Source organism: Calliopsis andreniformis, chromosome 6, assembly GCF_051401765.1.
Source record: "Calliopsis andreniformis isolate RMS-2024a chromosome 6, iyCalAndr_principal, whole genome shotgun sequence".
Classification (NCBI taxonomy): Eukaryota; Metazoa; Arthropoda; class Insecta; order Hymenoptera; family Andrenidae; genus Calliopsis; species Calliopsis andreniformis.
This window is the reverse complement of record NC_135067.1, coordinates 18,300,892-18,324,022: the sequence shown is the minus strand read 5'-3', so window position 1 is coordinate 18,324,022 and position 23,131 is coordinate 18,300,892. Positions and strand designations below refer to the sequence as shown.

At 41.1% G+C, this 23,131-nt stretch overlaps 1 protein-coding gene across 1 annotated transcript; it reads left to right on the top strand.

Moving 5' to 3' along the window:
- The first annotated feature begins 1,224 nt into the window (after positions 1–1,224).
- Positions 1,225–19,762, top strand: LOC143180656 (uncharacterized). Its single transcript, XM_076380536.1, has 8 exons — positions 1,225–1,351; positions 9,685–9,942; positions 10,705–11,431; positions 13,502–13,656; positions 14,910–15,156; positions 17,257–17,478; positions 18,273–18,468; positions 19,664–19,762. The coding sequence occupies exons 2-8, from the start codon at positions 9,706–9,708 to the stop codon at positions 19,671–19,673; spliced, it is 1,794 nt and encodes a 597-aa protein (XP_076236651.1). The 5' UTR covers positions 1,225–1,351; positions 9,685–9,705; the 3' UTR covers positions 19,674–19,762.
- Positions 19,763–23,131: the final 3,369 nt, after the last annotated feature.

Here is a 23,131-nt window from a genome sequence, read left to right as displayed (position 1 = left end):
CCATCGATCTGGCTAGTCAAACTGTACTTTTGAAACAGGAAAATCACCTAGCAGGTCGCTTAAACATAGCCCTGTGATTGCAGTACCAACTTTTAATAACATTTGCTTCCGTCGAAACTTCGGTACCTATATCATATTTATATCGAAGCCTGATAAACTCGATTACCTGAAGCATTCGTGTCACCCATTCAGAGTTGCTCAGTTGCAATACCTCATTACGTTATCGATAGACAAACAATTATATTAAAAAGTCCAACGGTCGTGTTATTGTTCCCATACGTGCTTCCTTCAGCGTCCCAAATTACTTCTCCCAGATCACTTCTAGTACAAAACACGAGATGAGACCGGTACTCGAGCATTTCGCGTGCTCCGCGAAAAACTCAACGCGACGACATCCCTCGGGGGAATTCAACGCAGATGAAAAATTCATACAATACCAAAAAAAGTTCTTCTGCAGCGAGGTACGCCCCTAAGCATTCCAAAACTCTGTTTTGTTCGCGGAATTTTCTTCCATCAGAAGCAGCTTCTACCACGAGGAACCCCCAAGTGGAAAGATCGCGTGTCAACCGAGGAACGAGGGAACGAAAGTAAATCAATTAACCTGCAACCGGTGCGATCCTACTGTACAGACCGTGCAGATGTGCCGCGATAACAGTGCGAGCAAAACCCACGAAGTAGTCGGCAAAAACTCAGCCAGTGACTCAATAAATGGTCTCGGTGTGCTAGATCGCTAAGTGGAGAGTAATCGTGTCGCTGGTGAGTAGAAAAAGGGCAAAAAATTTTCGTGGAATTTTCTTCCAAAGAAGTTGACCCGCAGTATTAAAGAATATAGCAACGTTTCACATGGAAACTTCCAGAAAAAATGATCAGACGGTAGTATCTACGAGTCGAGGCTCGAAAGCTTCAGGAGATGCGGAGAGGATGAGGAACGATTGAAAAGATACCCCCGCAATCGGCCTTGAATCACGCTCAAGGTCGAATGGAACCACAATCACAGGCGTATCGGTGAGGACGAGCGTCTCCCTTGTGCGCGCCACGCTATTTTGTCGGCAAGAACGACGGGGGCGCGTTCAGTCTGCTCTCAGCCGCGACCGCGACTACTTGCGTCGTGACCGTGGGTCTGTCGAGAAAACAATCCATACCACTACCGACCGACAAACTGCTTCAATCGTAGACTCGCTTACTTTCACCGATCTCGAGTCGGAGAAACCCTCCTGCACAACTGATCTAGTCTCTATCAACTCACGACCGAGCACCGCGCTTACATATGATACCGACAAAAAAGCGGGAAACTTCGCGATCCTACTCCTTGGTGGACATGAACATGACACCACCGTTTTTGCGTACCGAGGTAAGTCGATCCAAAATGTTTTCTGCGTGGCTCGTGCATGCTGTTACCTGGTTCGAGAAACTTTGTTTCATAATATGCTCCTGTCTGCCCTCGAAATAATCGCGTTCATGATCAAGGAGCTCGAGTTTTTGCTACATTTTTTGTAGCCCACTTCTGTGGATTCCTGTCAGCGTTTCTTTTTTTAAACCATTTTTTTATATACGAAGATTGGAGAGGTACAGAAATGGCTTCGAAAGGGGGTGGAAATGTTCTTATGTTGTATGTTATATGAAGAGTGGGTGAAATGAACCGAGAGATTGATTATGGTAGTAAGTTTGCAATGCATAGTGTTAATTTTTCGCGAGGATGTTATTGACAGAAAGGGAACGGAAACAGAAGGGGGTAAATAATTGAGGCGGACTAGAGGAGCAACCCTTAGTTACTCGAGACTTCGAATGCGATTAAGTCGCCCCTTTTTGGCGATTCATGGAAAGGCTGGGGGACAAACTCGACGCTCAAACAAGTACATGAAAGGGACTAAATGTCTACTGTATAATTATGCGCCATGTAAGGAGTGCCTCTTTTTAAAGACGTTTGTAAACACAGGGACTGTTTGGGCGTTGACCCTGTTCTTGGTACGCTGGCGAAAGCCTTGTTACAATTGTGTTCATTTTCATCGGTGCAGGGTTTCATCGTAACTCAGAATTTAGTATAAAGTCTTTTCTATGACAGGAAGACACTTTTTGGCACAAAGTGGGTCAAGAAGGTAAATATTTCACAACTTTTGGAGCGTCCAATTCAGTAGAGTAACTCTCAAAAAATTTCTTAGCTCGCGAAAATAATTAACTTAACATTTTTCCATCGCACAGATATTGAAGACTCGAGCTCCTACTTTGACGCAAAAGGATAGGAACCTGAATTAAATATAGATGGAATTTTTAATAAAATCGACGCGTTTATATATATGGATTTAAATGATGAATCTTTAAGCAAGAAAAATTCTTCTTCCTAGATAGAATCCATACATTCTTTGCACTATCCGCGAAGGTAATACGAACAACAAAATACTGCATACTTTGAACCAAATATTCTATTTCATTAGGCAAATTGCTTTGAAAGTGATTGGACTGTTTAAATACATACTTTTTATCGATACTGCCCAATACCTATTGCAATTACCTTGCAAATTTCAAAATAAATTACGAATACGAGAGAGAACGAAATTTTCGAAATCGTATTCATCTTTTCGCGTGCTTGTTTTGTGAAATAGAGATTTTTTAACAAAAACGAAATGAGGAACAGCGAATTTTGGACCACTACCTTCAGTACAAATATAAAATTGTAAAACGTATGCGCGTAAGCCGTGATAAACTTCACTCAAAAAATGTCCCTTAAGACTCTGTGCATTTTCATAATAACCTGCTTAATATCCATTTCTGCCCTCTGAACCGTATTCGGAAAGTATCTTCCTGGAATATTCATTCTGCCGACCCTCTACTTTCAAACAAACGACAGCCGCGAGGCTAATTCGACAGAAACTCAACCATACGAATTCTATCAAAGTTTCGAGTAATTTTGAGACGAGCGTCGCATCCAATTTTAAAAGTTTTTGTCCTCGAACGCCTACAGTTCTCATTCAAACAGTTTCGACCTTTTCTCTGAGCAGCACTTGGCGTCACAATTACAAGCGTACTTCTGAGAGTTAATCCTTGATTCAATCACTTACGATGAGAATAGTTACTGGGATTTCAAAAATTTGGGAATATTTTGAAATACAGTTATTTAAACCCATGGCATTGTCTGTTACTTTGATAACCATTCAGAAGCATTTGCTGTGCAAAATCTTCGTCAAGCGTAGTGCAACTTCGTGTCTGAATGCCACGAATTTTCACCTGCTTGTTACGAAAATACACAGTTCCTAACGCGTTAAATAAGGGGGCGTGTGTATTTTGAAGAGAAAAGAACCGTCTGCTGAGGGATTCAGCCCGTGAACTCGTGTAAATCTAAATGATATGCGGTTGCCTTTGCTTCGCGCCCACCAAGCACACTGGCTGACACGTAAAACACCGTAACTACTGCGGCGGCACCATTTCGGCAGCGTTTTATTGCATCTGGCTTCTGCATCTGCCTAGCCAGATAAAATAAGTGTACTATGGTCTATTTTTGTTTGCATTATATCGATCGTAGAACCTAAAGTCGTACGGCGTCAGTCACGTATCGCTTTTATAGATAGTAAATGCAATTGCAAACATGGCTGCCCACATGTTTTAGAAATTACCTCGTTTTCAAATTATCAGCGATAAATTTCGGACGATCCTGTCGATCCGTGAAACGTGTCGAAATTTGAACGAAATTAAATAGCCCAGGAGTGGAATTTCATTTCGTTTCATTAATTGAATCGCACGATTTCGATGTGACCAAAGATTCATATAGGAACATGATCCTTCATTTCTTCTGGAATTGTACATTCTAATAAGCAAAAATAAAGGCAATACCGTTGTAAATGAATTATTCTGGGAATCGCTGCGTCTGCTTTATCATACAACGTGAATTATGCCAGTGCGGTCGGATTTGCGAATTTGCAGTAGTTGAATAATCAAATTAATTACCGTCATTAATACTTGCATTCCCCGTGTTAAAGGGAGGATCTCCCTCGGGGCACGTAATCTTGCACACGCGTTGCGGATTTAAGGCACATTTTCCACCTAATTAATACTTAATAGGTACTCCTTATAAACTCGAGATGTACAAGCTGAAACCCTTTGTTCCATCTATGTCATTGTCGATATATTACAGAACCTGACGATTTAAGGTCCTTCTTTGAGGAATACGTTCTCTCTCATTTTTCGAATAATGTAATGATAATAACACAGCTTTCATTTTTTATTACTAATTAGAAGAATATAAGGTAACATAATTTATGCAAGAATCTCTAATTACAAAAGGAAACAGTATAAGTCAAATTTTTTCACTGCTTTATTGCCTTCTGCTAGAAGCATACATTTGTTATTAAATTAAATTACAAAACAATTCTAATTACAAAAGGAAGACACTGTGGCGCCTTAACCCGATTCGTATCACCGAAACACCTCAGTATTCACCACAAGGACGAAACGTGATATTCATCCTAACGCGATATCAGCTCCGCGAAATCTACCGCAGTAATTATTTTCGAATAAGGAGAATACAAAGGATTTTACTCACGATTCCCTTAAACGCGAAGGGATACTTCAAAGGATAACCATTTGTCTTTAACACACCTCTACGTTCTAATATTATCGAATCTGCTCTTCTAAAATCGTCATTATATTCTAATATCGTAGTGCTATCGTTATTGCTCGCGTAATGGTTTACTAAATGTCCTTCATTGGAAGTTGCACGCTGACTGGAATTCGGGTTAATCTTGTGGCAGGTTAATCCACGTTGCGTACCCAGTCGCAACTTTGCATTATCTACTGCAGCCAAATGTTAAAGAACTTATGTATATCGTGGTGTGTACCCGAAGTAGCGCGTTCCCGGACCGAAATTCCAGGATCCCAGAGAACATTATTATGCAAACTTCGTGGAATAAGGATCGGGGCTCGAGTTCCCGCTGATACGATTACATTGTCCGTTTAGTCTGGATGTTACTAGCATAGTTGTTTGTCAACACGTTACGTGAGATCCTACCTTTCTTAGTCTCCTTTACCCTTGTTTGTTTTTAGTTAAACTTGATAAAGTTTCAAAGATTGCTTTTCTCACCTTCGATGACCTTGTAGGTGAGATCATTAAATTAATCACTCAAAAAGTTGCGATAGAAAATGTAATTTTACATTAAGTAAAAGGATATTGATCAGAATTGCGTTCCAGATATTTGGTGACAAGTAAATTTTTAATTTTGAAGAGAATATTCTTTACGTCAAATGTCTTATGGAAAATTCGACCTGCATTCGGCGTAGTTTTCCATTCGAAAATCGATAGGAATAAATAAATGGAGTCGGTGCAGCGATAGGTATCTTTTATTCTTCCAGAAAGATTAAAACTTCTGACGTAAAATTAAATGAACGCGTTCCAGTGATTCTGTAGGGGAACTTTGGCATTCGATCTCGATGGCTTTCGATTTAAAAAAGGGAATGACATTTAGACATTTAGCAAATGAAACGCTTGAAGCTACGGTTGATTGCCTAAATCATTTCAACTAACATATCCCAAATTTGTGATATGACTACAGAAATCGGGGAAAGTATTCTTCCTAAAAAATATATGGAAAATTAATATTGAAATAAAAACGTTGGAAGCATATGACGGTTAAAGACAAGCAAGAGCTCTTCTGATAAAAATATTCAATTCTCGTTCTGTCGTCTTCTCTGCGCTCCTTCTGGTCTTTCCACTTGCGCTCTACCTCGTGGGGACGATTTCGAGAAATGGAGACGAATAGAAACACTATTTTCTTCAATTTTCAGGAAATTCATCCGTAAAAAGGAACATCGACATTCTCCATTATCCTTTATCGTCCAACTTTTAAATGAAATTGATCGCTGCATCAGAATTCCAAGTTGATCGCCTGCAAAACGATCGCGAAGGAGTCCCAACTGAAAATCCTCATTTCCACCAGGCCATACGAATAAATTTCCTATCTGACAGAAGGAGTCCTTCTGACACGCTTCCTGGACAAATATCCTTACCGTCTGAGTTCCATTTCTCGAGCAATTTCCTTCAACCATATGACCAAGTATATCCTTGATATTATCACATAACTAATCCATTACTAACGAACATTTTCTCCCCTATTCGCTCTCGCTACTCGCAAAAATTAGTCGTGGTGGTGGAAAAGAGCTCGTTCGACCGCCATATTTCTCTCGTCGAACATTCGTCTCTATTCGAATGGCAAATTAGTGGTATTCGCGATAACGGAGGTCATCGATCTTCTCTAAGTGGTCGCTTTTTGGATTTCGCTCTAAACGAAGCGTTCAAGTTTTTAAATGGCGACCCATGCATTTGTCAAGATGGCTACTCACCCTCGTTTAAATAAAACGCTCTCCTCTTCAACTTGAAATTCCACCAACGAACTAGAGGGATTTGTCTTTAAAACGATTTTGCTGCAATTGAAATGAAGAAAAATCGTTGCGTGGATACTCGTTCTAGAAGTTGCCCTGTTTCCCAAAATTGGCCTCCATTCCGAGCTGTTGAACTCATCGCACCGTTTCCCTCGTCAAGCCGCTTCGGATGGATACAAATGGACTTCGGGGAAAATGATAGAAGGAATTGTCTGTCGAGGAACGACGAGAAGCTACAAGAGGGGCTCAGCCTCCTGCAAGTTAATCGAATCTCTCTCGTAAGACAAATATATAGGAGGGTTCTCAAAAGTTGGCTCGTATCACAAAAATACAGGAAATCCTCCATCACTCGTTTGAATCATAATGGAGAAACAATAGTCTCCTAGATTTTCAATTAAATTTTTCCGATTCCAAGATACTCATCGAATGTGAAAAAACTGATTTTTTGGCAATGAAAGAAACTAATTTTTGATCCGTCGCCCGTGGTCAGATTAAGTCTATTCCATTTGAAATTGGAACCTTCCCCGAGCATAAATCGATTGTCGTCCCGTCAATGTTCTCGTTCAATTAAATTCCTATTCCAATTTTGAAATGAACTGAGAATGACAAAACGTATAAAAAGAATTCTGTATGGTACTGTTATTGGAAAGTGTTGAAACTGAAGAAATGAACAATGTGATATTTTTGCTCACTTTTTGTCATACAGTAATTTAATACTACAGTTTATAATATTAATCTAATAACGCTTCTACTAACACTTAATTGAAAAATTAAAAAAGCTAAGCTACAGGGGTGGAAAGTTTTCCTCGACTACAATCATCACCGCTTCCGTGAAAATAATAAAGAGCAAAAGACAAGTTCGTCGCGTAAGCAAGTCACTACAGTAAAGTGTCCTTCACACGTTGTCAAGTGTGTCTCTACACGCAAGCAACATAAACGCGCATTGGACGTGATGATACATTGATTTATCGCTAAAACCTACATTCCTTCATGACAAGTCGACGAGTAGACGTTGTCGACATTTATTTCATCCACGTCATCTATCTTCGATCCGTTTTACTAATTTCGATCGGATAGCTTTATCGACGAAAATATTATAAAACTTAAAACTTCATCGACACAGACCAATTTACTCCCACCCTCGTCGTGTCCATGAAACTCGACAACATTCCCTAATACTTCCCCTGCTATTTACTTATTAATACAATTCTTCCTTGAACAACGTTTACCCAAAGTGACGCTGTATATCATCCTTCAGGCAACAGCTTGTTCCGAGAACTTTTGATTTAAGGTCTCGACGAACTTTCTCTCAAGGTAGCTCGCGCACCTTCGCAGATGCATCAGTTAGACCTTGATGCAACCGTTTCATAATATGTATACACTTCCACGAATCGTTAACTTAATCGTTCCAATTCCTTGCGACAGTCGTTGAATTTTATGCTTGACTTGTATAACGATTGGAAAATTGCACGAAAATTGCGCCATTAGGCGCTATGATATCTGATGAAGCGAGCAATTCCCTAACGATTCTGTGAACTGAATCAACCTGGTCTGATAGAACCAAAACAAAGCGAAAAATGAGACTTGATGTCCTGCATAATATCCTCCTCGTTTATAGGCCACGGAGGCATTAACGTTGTCTCGAGTTGAGTTTCTTGGACTTCATTCAAAACGAGCCATTCACAATTCAGTTTACTACTCCAATGACGACTGCCCTTGGGCGCTACTATGCACAGTTATTTTTATAGGTTATTCAAGCTTCGTTTGCTAATGCTAAAAGTAGATATACGCTAATTAAGTTCTTAAGAAAGAAATCTTAAAGCTACATATTCTTTTGCCAGAAATTCGATAATTCAGAATCTGATAAAAGAGTTGTAAAAAATCATACATGGGTCATAGGACTGTGGACGCATTAACCAGAACACTTTCCTGCATTTAAATACCTCTAAACACAGTACCAAAAAAATTCAATCAGTCCTAGTGACTTATCGCGTGTTGGTACTGGCAAATGAATCGCGACTCTACCGAATCATTTATATCAAGGATGTTGTAAGAGGTACTATTTCTCTACCATCCCGGAAAACTCGTGCAAACACGCGAATGGACGGTTACGCAACAGGCGCCACGCAATTTCCGTTCGATTTACCTAAAACATCGTTCCCCCTTGGAGTTCATGCACGGACATTAATTGTGACCGACCGCGATTGTCCTCTACAAAGCTTAATGGCGGCTGCGCTGAGTTATTAAAAATCCGATGGCTGCGATGGAATGCAATTTCCCGGGAAAAAAAATGTCCGCTTGGTCGCGAGCGTGTCTTCTATTCACCAGTGAACGATCACCCAATGGCAAGGATCGCGACAGGCGATGGAACGCGACAGGCGGGAAAAAAACGCGCCACGTCTCGGAAACGCTTCCATGTTTGCTCAGGAAATTCGTTCCCGCGTGAAATTCCACGTATTTGCCGACGAATTTGCAGAGAGTTTAGAAAAACCTTTTCGCTACTGTAACTTCGCACACGCTGGCCCTTGAAATTATTTTAGCACCCTGGGAGCGCTCATTTCACGAGTTTTGTACTGTGTTCTGTAAACATGTGAGCTGCCATGGGCGTAAGATGGATCCTTGCAGGAAAATGGGATTCCAAAATGCAAAATTTGTGAAACTGCATTAAAGTCATGCTTTCTCGCTGAGTAATTAGGAGAGAGTTCTTGCTAATTGCCGACAGAATCAAAGGGACAGCTAATAGAGACCGATGATGATCTATCTAGGTAATTTATATGGAATACAGTCCATTACATACCTGACCTGTCCTGTACCTAACAGGATAGTGGTTCTAAGTATAGAATAGTGGTCTATTCTATAGCTTCTCTAAGCTGAGCGTTCGTTGAAGACTGCGTTTCGTGTCCATGGACACTTTGCATGCTCGTCAAGTAGACATATTCTCTAAAAGAAACGAAGTACATTGGTTAGACTTCCGAAACTTCGCCGAAATATATCGTTAATGGGTGCTGGTTGCTTTTCGTGTCTGTCGTTTAACTGGGACGAAGGACTTATGGGTAATTTCACGACTCTTTGATAAGCATAAAAACAAAGATATTGTGCACAGTTACAATGACGGAAGAACACGAGAAGCATTAACTATCAGAAATTCGACGCTTTTTGACAGAAGGTTATAGAAAGTAATGATTGAATTCGTTTTTATTCTGCACGCAGCAGTTTCAAAATTTATCCTTCTAACCAGAGCAAAATAGAGGAAATAAAAATGAATGAATCTTGTCGAAAAATGAATTTATCTGTAAAATAAAATTTGTTGCGTTTCAGGGATGAGAGCATGCTCCTGTGATGTTGCATCGAAGCACATCATCGCGACGCTACAGGGCCTCGCGAAATATGACAAACCAAAGTCAATCGTCGACCATCGCCACAGGGCCAAGGGGACGACGTGCGAGCGTCGCTACCGATAAACCGATTGACTTGCTGCAAACGAGTCCTCGAGGAAGCGTGGAGCGGCAACGATCGCCACGCGGCAGCTTTATACCCGACATTGCTTTCGACGCCGAGAACGACTCAGCTGAAGAGGTACAGTATACGCTTCTTTCCTTGCGAAAACTTCCGCGCAATAACGATATCCTAATCGTATCCTGTTTCTCTTGAGTTCTCCACTCAAAGCCCTCGAATACCTTCAGGGTGTAAGAAATATTTTAGGAGCGGGTGTTTGTTAAACGATAAAGAAGGTAAAAAGTCTGATAGTATCTACTCGAAGAAGATTTATAAGCTGCAGGCTTTGATCTTTCAGATCCCAATGTAGTTATATCACAATAACAGGGAGTCTCGTTTCCGTCTCGTTACCCCATCATAACTGACACACAAACGTTCGAAGAGAAGTATCGATAGTATTGATCGCAGACTCTCGACAAATAACATGTATTGGCATTCCGACGTCGTTTCTCTCGAAAGTGGCAGTATTGTAAAACGTATTACTTCCTCCCTGACTAAAGCTCAGCAAAGAAATTTTCGGAAGCAGGAGAGTTGTCCTGGCGAGGCAAAAAATTCTGACAAATCTGACACGTGCCAATAGGGAAGCGTCAAAGGTAACGTTGAAACCAGACGCTTACCGTTTCGTAACCACTCGAACGAAATAATTGGCTGAAAGTTGAGTACGGAAAATTCGCCGTGGAAAATAAGGTACTCTCATCGTACAGAGCGGGAACAACTTTTGACTAGATTCCTCGAAACTGCTTCGCATTTAATTGGCGAAAGTTTCCTATAGAAATATCCAACACGAAACATTCGCGGCGCTTCTCTTTACCGAGTAAACTTGAATCATCCTTGACCTTACAGGACATTAGTCACAGGATCCTGCCGGACCGAGACCAATACGGTGGATCGAGAAACATGCTGAACCAAAAGGTCAGCCGAAGTCCAGGAAATTCTTTGGTACCTAACGATCACTACCGAAGTCCACGGATTGGACCACGAAGCCCTCGGAACAGTTTAATTCTCGACCCTGGTTTAAGCAGCGAGATGATGTTGTACGGCTCAAGGCATTCCTTGGTCCCAGAGGCTGCTCTGAGCCCTAGGAATTCAATAATCCCAGGCGTTCACAGCAAAAGTCCGAGGAACAGTCTGGTTCCTCTGACTGGCTCGCGAACGTCTTTGATGTCCGAGAACGGCAATCCTACACCCAGCCCAAGCCCCAGGCACTCGTTGATACTGAACTCCTCGAGGAGTCCCCGTGGCAGCATCACTAATATGGAAATGGTCGATCGCAGCCCACAGAGAAGCCCCCGCGGCTCGATAGGCTCCGAGTGCCTGAATCAAAGTCCAAGAAACTCAATCATCCCTTACGAGCAAGTGAGCCGATCATCGCGAGGGAGTATCGGCATTAGCGACATTCCCAGAGGATCCATCGGGGCTAACGAGGAAGAGATGAGAAGTCCTCGGCGTAGTATCGATCCACAGACCAACGACAGAATTCCGAGGGGCAGCCTGGCTGGACTGCAAGATAGAAGAGCCACAAAGGCGAGTCTGATGGCGCAGGATCCGAGGAGGGCTTCTGCTGATCAAGGTAAGTTTTCGTTTGTCTTCGAGTATGCCTAGTGACCTGTTAACTCGATGGGGGAACGAGGTCTTAGGAATATTTCTGGAAACGATGTTTGACTAGTGAAGTTTGGTTAAATGTAAGCTCGTCTATTCTTTGCAATAGGATAGGAAGAAAAGTTAAATGATTAAGTGGAAATTATTGTACAGAGGACGGAATCGAGTAATGAGATTTTGTAATTTCTGAAATGTTCTATCAACGGTGACGCTGCTCACACCTCTTGATTTTGAATATATTTAACCGCAGGGCAGCCATTTCTGAAATGGAATAATCGCGGTGAACGCGTGCATATATTCGCAGAGACAAATAGGGAAGGGGGTGTGATGTCATCTGAAATTCGCGAGACTCTGTGAAAATTAAAACCACTAGTCGCACGTGTGAATTCATTTCCGAGGCCGCCACTGATATACGGTGTCCAATGAAATTGTTAATTATATTAATTCTATCCATACCCTTTTGTTCTAATAAAGTGAATTGTTTTCCTGCAAATGCGCGTTCATCCATCGAACGCGATTCAACATGGATTTATTAGCGGAATGATTGCAGCGACGGAACACATATTGATAGTGTTTTATCATTTATAATTGAGTATTTGGGATTTTTCGCTAATGTGTACAGTATATACATATGTCAGTAGTATAAATTGACCTTTAATCGATCCTCTTATCGAAAACTCGACGGCAATTTGATGCTCATTATCGTCCACCTTGACGCCACGTCTCAAGGGAATCATGAATTTGTCTCGTTTCACCCACGAATTCTAGATAGATGTATATACAGACGATTTTATGTTTATATACGATCCAAGCAAGGGGAATTGAACCTGATAACGTGCTGATTAACATCGTAAAACGATCGTATGTGCAGCTACTTGTGGCATAAAAATTCCATTACTTTTTCAATGCAAAAATCTATTATTAAAAAAAACTTTTACAACATTGGGACAGTATTTCTGACAAGTCAAAAAGCTCACCTGATCACCGAACCCATTAACGACGAATATATCGCGGATAACGATAAGGCAGGGTTAGCATTATAAAGCTTTGTCGGTTTTCATACGATCGTGTTAAACTGACTAAGCCAAACTAGCAAGCGTGTACGCAACGTTTCCGTTCAACAACACAGAGTTTAACACACGCGCCAAATACACGCCCCGCAAATACCTGCTGCAAAGCTGTCGTTGAAATCATTGAATTACGAGCAACAACCCAATGAAGCATCGTAAAATTCGACACGAACGCGTGTACTTGTCGAACAGCTGGAAATTACATCCATCGAATGCAATGTACCAATCCGACCAGAAATTGTACGAGTTTCCCCGAAATAGTGGTATACCTTGACTTTACAAACCAATTGGAGTAAGGGAGGGAAAAGGAGCATATGGGAAATGTTATCAAGAAACATTTTGAATCGATGTTGAAGTAATTTGCTAAAAGATACGCAGAAAACGTATCGAACAGATAGATAGATAATGGATATAGTAAAGAAGTTATGAGATTGGTCGGAGATAATATTTTCTCGGTTGAAATTCCTCAGCGAAATCAATGAACTATCGATAGAATAAGAATTTCGTACCGATTTCTCTTTTTACACGTCCGTGGTTATCGTCTTCTTTCTACCAGACTGAATAAGTGAAAGCTATATTGAAAACGCGAATTTATCGATGCAGAAGAAAAGAGGCACCAGAAAACGAACTAGCGAGAAAAATTAATAACCGGATTCTGACACATGATCATAGTGTACGTTTCAAAGCGAACCAGATAAGAGAAGCGAATTGTTTGCGGCAAAGTTTCGCTGGTTATTTTCACTGCCACGATTTCTAGCGGAAAATGAGTGTTTTTTCTCTTCTGCTAACAATTCTGTGCAAGCTCGTTGGATTATTTGCGTTATTTTCTCACGAGTACACTTCTCAATATAATTAGTGATAAAATGGAGTAAATACGGCGTGTAGAACATTTATTCCCGGCCGTCCAACTAATGCAAACAAATTTTACTATCATGGCGATTATAATACGAACGTGCTTCATATTTGTGAAGGTTTGAGTGGCAGTCGAAACGTCACACCGTATCGACAGAAAGAAGCGAACTTAGGAAATGTAAAGTCAGGCGGAAACATGGTTCAAATAAACTTAGGACATGGACCGAATCCGGCTTTCGAGGACTCAAGAAGAGCTAGCAGCTCTGTATCGCAGGTACGCAACTCTTCACCTCTTCTTGAATTTCTTTATTAGTGAATATTTACACTAGTCTGAAAAAGTCAATTAAATATTTTGGCATACTACTATCCTGAATGCTTTACATACAATTTTTTGCTTTCGTTGATACTCTAATTCAGTTGGCAATTAAAAGTTATAACGTCAAGTGATCCCTTGTCAAGAATTTTTATCACACATATTTAGTTTTGTGATACAAATGCTCCTAGCTTCGGTATTCGCGATATAATAACTAAAGTTTGCCAGTTATAACGAGGAAACGATGGATAGAGATACTTAGTTATAGTTTCGCTTCTCGAATTTGCATGCGATATTAACCGCGAAGAAGTAAGCAGAACTGTTCAGGAAATTATAATATCACAGTTTAACATACGAAGATTTGGAAAGCTCTAAAATATATAAATTTGAAAATTTGAATATTTGAAAATTTGAAAATTTGAAAATTTGAAAATTTGAAAATTTGAAAATTTGAAAATTTGAAAATTTGAAAATTTGAAAATTTGAAAATTTGAAAATTTGAAAATTTGAAAATTTGAAAATTTGAAAATTTGAAAATTTAAAAATTTGAAAATTTGAAAATATTCTTCATCCTACCACATATTTCGAAAAACGTGAGACTTCTATCATATTTTTCCCTGAAATTTTCGGAGGAAATAGCAAACTATCCAAATCACACACAGTTGCTGAAAAGACTCCCAGGGGTGTCAAAGAAATTATCACCTCGTAAAAAACGTTCAACCCCTACCAGCAATAGCTTGTATTTGAATAGTAATAACATTTTGCAACCACGAACGCGTGTGCAATTATCGCTGGGACACTTAGAGAAAAATTAAGTCGAACGATGACTCGCAGGAATTTCCTAGTTCTCCTAATGCTTGAATTTACAAGTTCGGCACGAGGGGCTCACCGTTTTTGTTCATCATAGTTTATAATCCCTGAGTATGCAGGATTTCTGTGCTGTAACCGCAAACTTTAGTTTCTTAGGCTCTAACGGCCAAGCTTGCAAGTTTCCTTGTGTAATAAGGCTCGAGTTTGTGGATTTCCCACTAACTAACGGTCGAACTTGCGGGTTTCCTGCCACCGAATGTCCGAGTACGAGCGATTTTTGTTTCCCCTTTGCTGGTTTAGCATTCCAGATCTATGCATTCGTACTCTATCTGTCTATATTCTCTAGAGCTTTAAAATTCCGCTGGTTTAAACAAGATATGAACTTGAACTTTTGAATTTTTCAGTTTTCAGGCGACGAGTCCCGTCGACTTTTCACTACCGTTGACAAAATACCTGAGAACACAATGGAAAACAGGAAGCTCGGTGTGATAACCTACGGCTCTGTAGTATTCCAGCTGAAGGACGCCAATTTAGAAGCAAACAATACCTGCGATTTTGTGTTTCGTGCGATGAAAGTGGTCAGTAAGACCAGAGTGGTTACAGTATGCTTAATACTGCTCTTCACGCTTCCAGTTTTAATGTTGATCTTCGGTGAGTATTTCTAACCAATATCTATGATTAATTAAATTCCATTTACCTAGAATGAATACAATTTTCGAGTAACGTTCTAAATATGTTCGGTATCGATACTTCGTCTATAATTAGCTGTCAATAATTAGCAAACCAATTATCGCTGCGCGTAACGCCATCGAAGCGACTTGCGCTTCTATTAATCCTCGAGAAGTGAACGTGGCCTTAATAACTTAGATGACCTGTGAGAATTTCTTCGTGGTTAGCCTTCTATATTCCCCTAGTTTGTAGTTAGTAGATGCGATTTTTGATCAAAAACGACGAGTTTCGGTGAAGATGCACACCCTAAATTGAGGCAATAAATACGGTTTGTTATCAGGGAAATGCATCCTGATGCTTCCCTTAATGGTGGAAGCCAGCGGTATCAGAAACAAATGGCAAGCGATTCCTTACTATGCACGAGACATTTTTCTCGTTATATACAACCGCCCCATTTACGGGCTGCTTTCACGCGGAAATATACAACAATGTATGAATTGCACGCAGCTGCAATTTACATACGCTTCCACGCTAATACGATGAAAGTGCTCCCGCGATATTAAAGCAGCTTATTAACCTTAGTTGCGTTAATTTCGCTCATAGGTCATTCTGTCCGTTCTACCAACATAATTTGTAATAATTTATCTCGACAAGAAGCAACTAAACTGACACTTTTGTTTAAGCAGTTAAATCAACGAACCATAAATCTTTAAGAAGTAAAAGGAAATTTTCCGTCATTCCAAAATTGTCGTCTAGTTTCACGAATACTGACCTTATTCCCAGAATATGCAATTAGATTGCCAATTATCGTCGATACCAACACCGCAGTGTCTTCTAATGAAATCTACCTAGAATCATATCATCAACGTGATTAGTTATATGTAGATATCATCTAGATTAATGTATTACTAAGCCAATTTAGTCTACGTCTCAGGAATTATGTATAACTTCACTAATCAACGAACATCCTAATAGCTAATGAAGCTTAGGCCAATCAGGGACACAGATTTCGTCAAAGAACATTACAGTGTCACGAAAATGCACTCGGTATCCTCGTTTCTTCAGATCAAGTAGAAAGTCCGCGCAAAACAGGCATCGTTTCCGAACTGATCGACCCTGCCGAGTTTATGACACGCAAACCGTTGGCGTGCACTACTTACGACATGCAAGCCCACTTAATTTTTCGCTAGATCCCCTGTGCTCGGTGCTCCGAGGCATAGATTCTCAGCTCGAAATCGGCAGAACGGCACGTTCACCCCTTCTTCGTCGCGAGTATAGAACTACTCGAATCAATAAACAGCGTGCCATTCGTTACGGAACAGACCAAGCCAAACTAGAACTACCTTTGAAGAACTTCGCACACCATTTGTAAAATTGATTGCATCGGTGGCGTAAGTGGAACTCTAGATGCTTATTCATGGAGATAGAGTTAGGTTCTAACTTCAGTTAATGAGCAATGGGACGGAATGATACGTTTCAATCTACGGTTCTTGAGATCTTCTCAATGTAGTTATAAGAGGTAATCATGAAAGCTCGAAAAAACAATTTTTGATCAATTTAGGAGAATCGAATAATAGTTCAGATACTTTCTGTCTTCCTGAGTGTAATTTAGAGTTTTGAAATAAGTATATTTCTATTTATCTTCTAACAGATCTACTTATTTCACGCGAAACCCTAAAACGAATAAAGTTCTGTTGTCCATCAAGGACACTTTATTTCCTCATTCGATCGAAATATTCCATATATCCTGAAATTCTCACCCCTCCTGCAAAAGGGCGATAGCAAAATGTCGGTCGACAATAGTTTGAGGAATGATCGGAGCATGGTTAATAAATAATCGTCTGTCACGAAGGAAAAGAGGGGCGAGCAGCCCTGCAGCAGATCGCATGCCGCGTCGCCCTTATTTAAGTATCGAAATAGGACGCGACACAGTGAGTGGAAGTCAGGCAACGTCATTAGCGTTTACATTATTCAGCGCACTTAGCGCGAGAACTTTTTGATATTGATCAATCGCGCGAACCGCGGTGGCGCGATCGGAAAACGACGAAAACGAGTTGACGAAATTTTCACCATATGTTCCAGGCTGGAAGTTCTACAACGAATGCCCTGTGGAGCCGAAGATAGCAACGTACATGATTATTGGAGGAACGTTCGGATCGATGTTCATGTTCCTGATCATTTACGCGCAAATACGCTCGAGAAGGCCCGAGATACTAATGGTCCCGCCACCGTCACAACAGATTTCTCTAATGAAATTGATCGTCATCGTCCTAACGTGTTTCTTAACATACTGGTTCGTGTTGGGTAAGTGCAAGAGAAAATTCGAGATAGGATGCGACGCAAGGGAGAAATAGCAAGGTTCCTTTATGTCTCCTCCTGGTACCCGGATAAGTTTTATCTCAGACTAGTCTGTTCCTCGCGAGGAACAGATCGATCACGGACGCGCTCGGAACGGACGTCGAGGGTGCTTCGTTTAACCGTCCCCGTATTTTAATGCTTTTATCGCGAACACCAACTTATGCGCTGCAACAGTTGATAGACCGTGCATTTACAAGCGCCTGCTGGCACGAAAACAGCGTATGAAGTGATTCATAGTTGTAATAAAGTCCGGGGGATTAAAAGGGTAGATCATACATTATGGAAAAGGAAAAATAGGGAAACGAACAGCTGTGAAAGAAGCTCATCGATACAAATTACCGTGTTACGATACGTTTCGAATCACTATTCGCTGAACATCGAAAGCTCGACGCGCTTCAAAACCTACCGAAAACGATCGATCGTTTCGCTCGCGAGAGCAGTTGCTCGACGTGGGTGGCAAGTTGCTTCAATGCAACCTAATTTTCGTTCGTGATCGAGACCAGTTAGAAGCTACTTACCGCGTACATTTGCAAACGATAATTGTGTCAGTTTAGAAAATTACGAGCCTTTGGTTTTTATCGGTTCGTTTTAACCCGCGGTGATAAACTAAGGCTGTTATTTACGGTGGAAAAAAAGGGTCCCATAAATATTCGCAGACTAATACCCCCTTACAAATAGTTCAAACCAGCTTACAAACTCAGCTCTTTTGTAGTTCCTATTCGTAGCTCTTCTGTTCTCAGGAAACTGTTGGATATTTCGTGTCTGGTGGCCCCCAGACGAGTGGTCGATGTTCAACCCGAATTTTTTCTGCAACAAGAAACTGTACACCTTCGCTGTGGTACACCTTGGCGTGATCTACGTAGTTTTCGCCATTATTCTGTTCACGATGATGGTCCTGGCCTCTTTTAGAATTTTGGCGTGCCCGTTGTCGGAAAGGTAAGCGATTTGATCTCTGCCGCGATCGGAACGAGTGCCAGTAGTAAATCACCGTCGCTGGTCAGCCCAGTCGCGAGCGGCTCGGCGCTCGGAAAACCGCGATTCTGTGTCATGATACATTCCCGCGATACGCGCCAGTGGGATCGTGGTATCGCGAAACTGGGGAATTCGACGCGATAAACTCGTGACTATCTGCACTTGCCATAGCGAATTCGCGTGGGCAGATGCACGGTGCTTTTCAAAGGCTTTACAAAGCTTTCAATATGAGTTGCTACTATTGAAGCAAACTGAAGGGCTTGCGTATTGAAACTTTCATTCATTCTTTTTTCTTTATCACACCATACCAGTTCCTGCTCCATCACTCTATATATATTATTTTTTTTTTTTTTTTTTTTTTTGTAGAATCAAACGTTGTCTTGAGAGCAATATGACCTTATTTTATTTTTATTACTACTTTTTGTTATTATTCTATTATTTTAAGTATTATTACCACAAAGGGTACTTCCCGTTGCATCTAATAAACTGTTATTATTATTAACGAGTTACTTCAATTATTATTAGAGATGATCAAAGTTGTCTCATGTCATATGTTAAGAATCTCCTGCACGGGATATACTTGCCTCGAGATATGCTTCGCAACTAGTGATGAGACTAGACCACTTCGAATTATCTTCGAAGAAGCAAATTCGAAATCATTTCAAGTGATCTCATACCCATCACTTGCTTCGAGACATGAAAATTCCCACCTCCCTCCCTTTAACAATAGAAATCTGCGAGGGCATTGGGCTGCGCCGTGCATCGTCGCGAATATTCCGCATGCGACGTCAAAGCCAAATATTCTAAGCTCGGGAAGCAATCAACCGGTCGTACGTGCACGTGCATACAACTCGATGTGTAGACTTCTATACGAGGAAAATAGTAGGTCAACGAATTTGGTCGCATGTCGGCATGAAAGGCTCATAAATACCAAGGATCTAGGGGGCGCGTATCGCTGCGATGAACGAAGCAGGTCTCTGTTTCCCTTTTCGCACTCCTCTCCTTTCCACCTATCTCTGCTCCATTCAGCTCACAAGACCGCAAAAGACCGAGAAAAAGAGGCATGCAATACGCGCGTCGATAGCCGAGCGTCGATCGACCGAGTTTAGATCGAAATCGCAACTGACCGTCCAACCGTTTCCATCGCGTCTCTTTGCAGATACAGATAACTACCACGACCCGCTTACCTGACAAAAACATTATTTGAAGACTGTTGTCAAGCAAAATTAGGACGAAAAGAGTCGAGACAATCCTCTAAAAGTTTTTAATAACGAGGTCATCCCGGGAATCTAATCTGACCAAGTGTAATTTGGCACCTTCGAGAAGCAACAGAAGTGGACCGAACCTTTAGAGTGGCGGAGTTGCCATAAAATCGAGAAACTTCTGATCTCAAGTAACCTGCAATCTGCTACCCACCAAACTGAATTGGATAGGAATCTATCACCGTGTAAATTAAACTAGCTGCAGAATCCTTATCTCTATCAAAGCAGAAAATTCCCGATTAACGCAGTATAATCTGAAGAATAGAATACCAAAGCGTGGCAGACGAAACGCTCAAATTTCCCATTAAAAGTTACGTGGTCGAAGAAAAATTGATTTCAGAGCACCCACAAGAAAGTTTCGACGACACTCTTCGAGAACAGCGAAAAAAGTTCTGCCTGTGAAATTGAAGAAGATAATGGTGTCGATGGTTACCACCACCGAGTGCTTGATAGCGCGTGGGCGTGTCCGATCTGCTCTCAAGCATCATCGACAAAAACGCGACGAGTGTGAGTCTCGTAAAAATAAAGAAGACTCCAACGAGTAGGATCCCGCGTGAAATCCTGTTGGATATGAACCGTCCGTGCCATCTGTGCGAGGGTAGATGCGTCGAGGAAAGGAAAAGGATTTCCTCGAAAAAGAGTGGATTACTAGGACGAAGAAGAGAATTTGATCGATTTCCAGGCTACGAATCGACGAAAAAGTATATTGGATCTTTATTGTCACGGGGCGTAGATAGATGTAACAACCCGCTGTTCGAATCTACACCAAAATCCACTTCGCGGAGAATAAAATCCGACGATGTAACGCGGTCGAAGCATGTAGATTCGAAACGCGTTCAGAAAGAGTTGTTTCCTAAATGATACAAAACTAACCACGTTGTGAAAGGCGCAAACGGCTGACGAACCTGAAGCATCGGTTCACTTTCAACCCGACTGCAGCTGCTCTTTCTGCTTTCTATTCTATTCAGGATATTGAGCTGAGAGAATCGAGCATTTCGCGAGCTGAAAGCAGCCACTAAAGATTTCATGAAGTAAATTGAGCGCGTTGCAAAAGGGAGGCAAGCGGCAAGGTTTTTCCGGGACGAAGTAAAACATCTTGGAGAAGGAAGTTCACGATTTTAATCGGCGCACGTAAGGGCTCACAATCGCTCTCCTGCCGCTTGATGCTGAAATTTGTCGGGAAAGATTGGAGGTAAGCAACACGCTTCTACCTGTTCCTTTAACTGCACTCGCGATCCTCGACGGAAGTCGAGTCGTGTCAGTGCCAGCAGTTTACATATGACGACTTTGCATCACGATATCTGGTCTACGATGGTACACTTTTTCTCGATAGTTTTTGTCCGAACCTTATTGACGAGCTTTCCACTCGTGACGAATGGCTAATATTCAATCGTCACGAGAAAATCCCTAGCATGAAATTTTGTTGTATACATATACTACTTTTTATAAATGTTTTTAACGGCGGTTATGGGGTTCCATTCATACTGTGTGTTAGACGGGATACAATATTGGTGTACGCGCATTGCCAACGCTGAAACACAATCCTTTTAGCTGTTAACTGATTGTGCAACCTGCGATTGCTATCGAGGTACTTTTTTCCACTCTTTTTTCTATGTTCATTTCTGTTTGCCACAATTTCCGGCCTCTCGACGTTCGTTCACAGTACCGAAGGTAACATGAGCGCTCGGTTAACAGTTAACGTTGGTCATCCACAATCAGAGCAACCTATGGTGCTTGATTGCTTTGTCAATCCACGTCCATCCTAAATCGAGGTGACGGAAGGTCGCCTCGTAGTGGCAATGTCAACAATGATAATGTATTTCGTTGTTATCTGTTGTCAAACCTTTACTGTTACATCCTTTATGGTAATTGACTTGATTCAATGTTAAAGCCTAATTAAAAAAAAGTGTTGTCTATAAGCTATTTTAAGAACAAGCTACTCTTTTGTCGTTCTGAAAAAATACAAACAAAAAAAAATGACGTGAACTGTCCGTTTGGAGTGTACCCTCCCCGAGTCAAGAACTCGAGTCTGAATCAGTTAGGGCACAGGGTAACAAAGATGATCGACACCTGTGCCATTCGAAACGAAGCAAGAAAACAAAATATGTGTCAATTAAACCAAAACACAGAGATTATATTCCATGCAGTAGAAAGAAAACAATCGATGACAATTTGATGTAATCATAAAAGTATATTCTATATATGTATATATATATAAATACATGTACACTTGTATGTTAAATAATCGTTATCGAAGAATCGACCAACAGAGAAGGGATCGGTAGGTAGTTTAAAAACTTGATGGAACTGGTTCACGTAGGAAGGCTCAACGAGTTATGTACTGCTAGATTTCCATGATTCCGCGATGATTCAAACACGGGTCCATACTTTATCGTCCGTACAAATAAAAGTAACTGATCTTCGCCGATACGACTACGCATGAACCATTTTCGTTAGACTACTGTCCTCGATCATGGGACATTCGCGATCGATACAATTAACGAACCACTCACAGGATTCGGAAATTGGATGTGATTTAGAAAAAGCACAAACCAAATTGCAGATATTTTCAATCGTTTCCGCTCAAAGCTTTTGAAGCAGAATATTATAAAATTACCGGAAACGTACGAAATTAGAGAACCTTGTAAACGAAACAGTTTCCATGGAATATCAAATGTCGAGGGGAAATCAACAACGCCGACGCGACGCATCGTGCCGTAATAACGATGTCGACGAGCGTGTGTACACACAACGCTTCGGCACGAGTGTCACGCGCGTACACAACGAAGTACAAATAAAAGGAAGGGGCAATAAAATAAAGAAAAAGGCGAACCTGAGAATCGCTTGAAACTAGGGGCACACGAACGAAAAAGGGGACCTGAATATGCAATTAGATTTCCAGCGATCAAAATGTTTCACTCGCGATGGGACTTTTCCGCGAGAATTTTTCGCGATTTGCAGCAGCGAATTGCTAGGATAAGGGCAGAGAGAAAAAGAGAATTATTAAAAGAGAGAATATTTCCATGGCATCTAAGTTAATGTTTTAGTTGCAGTAGGATCATTGCAAATGTATCGAATGTTCAATTTGCTCGAAATAGAATCTTCCTTCGTCCTTTCGTTCATTTTCGTGGTTACTGCTATTTAATCATCGCGATAGATGAATGTAACAAGCATCGGTATTCGCGCGCGGTAGCCCGCGGCGATGTAATCCTTGTTTAACCGTTAATTCTATCGAAGATTCAACGAAGCGCGCATTTTTGGTAGCAATGAGTTGTTCCGAAACTAACCGCGGGCATTTTGACCTTTGGCCATAGGCCATTTCGTGGAAACTCGCAATATGCGCGATGTACGCACACGCATCAATT

Excerpts from the sequence above, each read along its gene's own strand:
- LOC143180656 (XM_076380536.1), top strand. The coding sequence starts at position 9,706 with ATGTTGCATCGAAGCACATCATCGCGACGCTACAGGGCCTCGCGAAAT. Across the intron at positions 9,943-10,704 it reads AGAACGACTCAGCTGAAGAG|GACATTAGTCACAGGATCCT; the intron begins GTACAGTATACG and ends TTGACCTTACAG. Across the intron at positions 15,157-17,256 it reads AGTTTTAATGTTGATCTTCG|GCTGGAAGTTCTACAACGAA; the intron begins GTGAGTATTTCT and ends CATATGTTCCAG.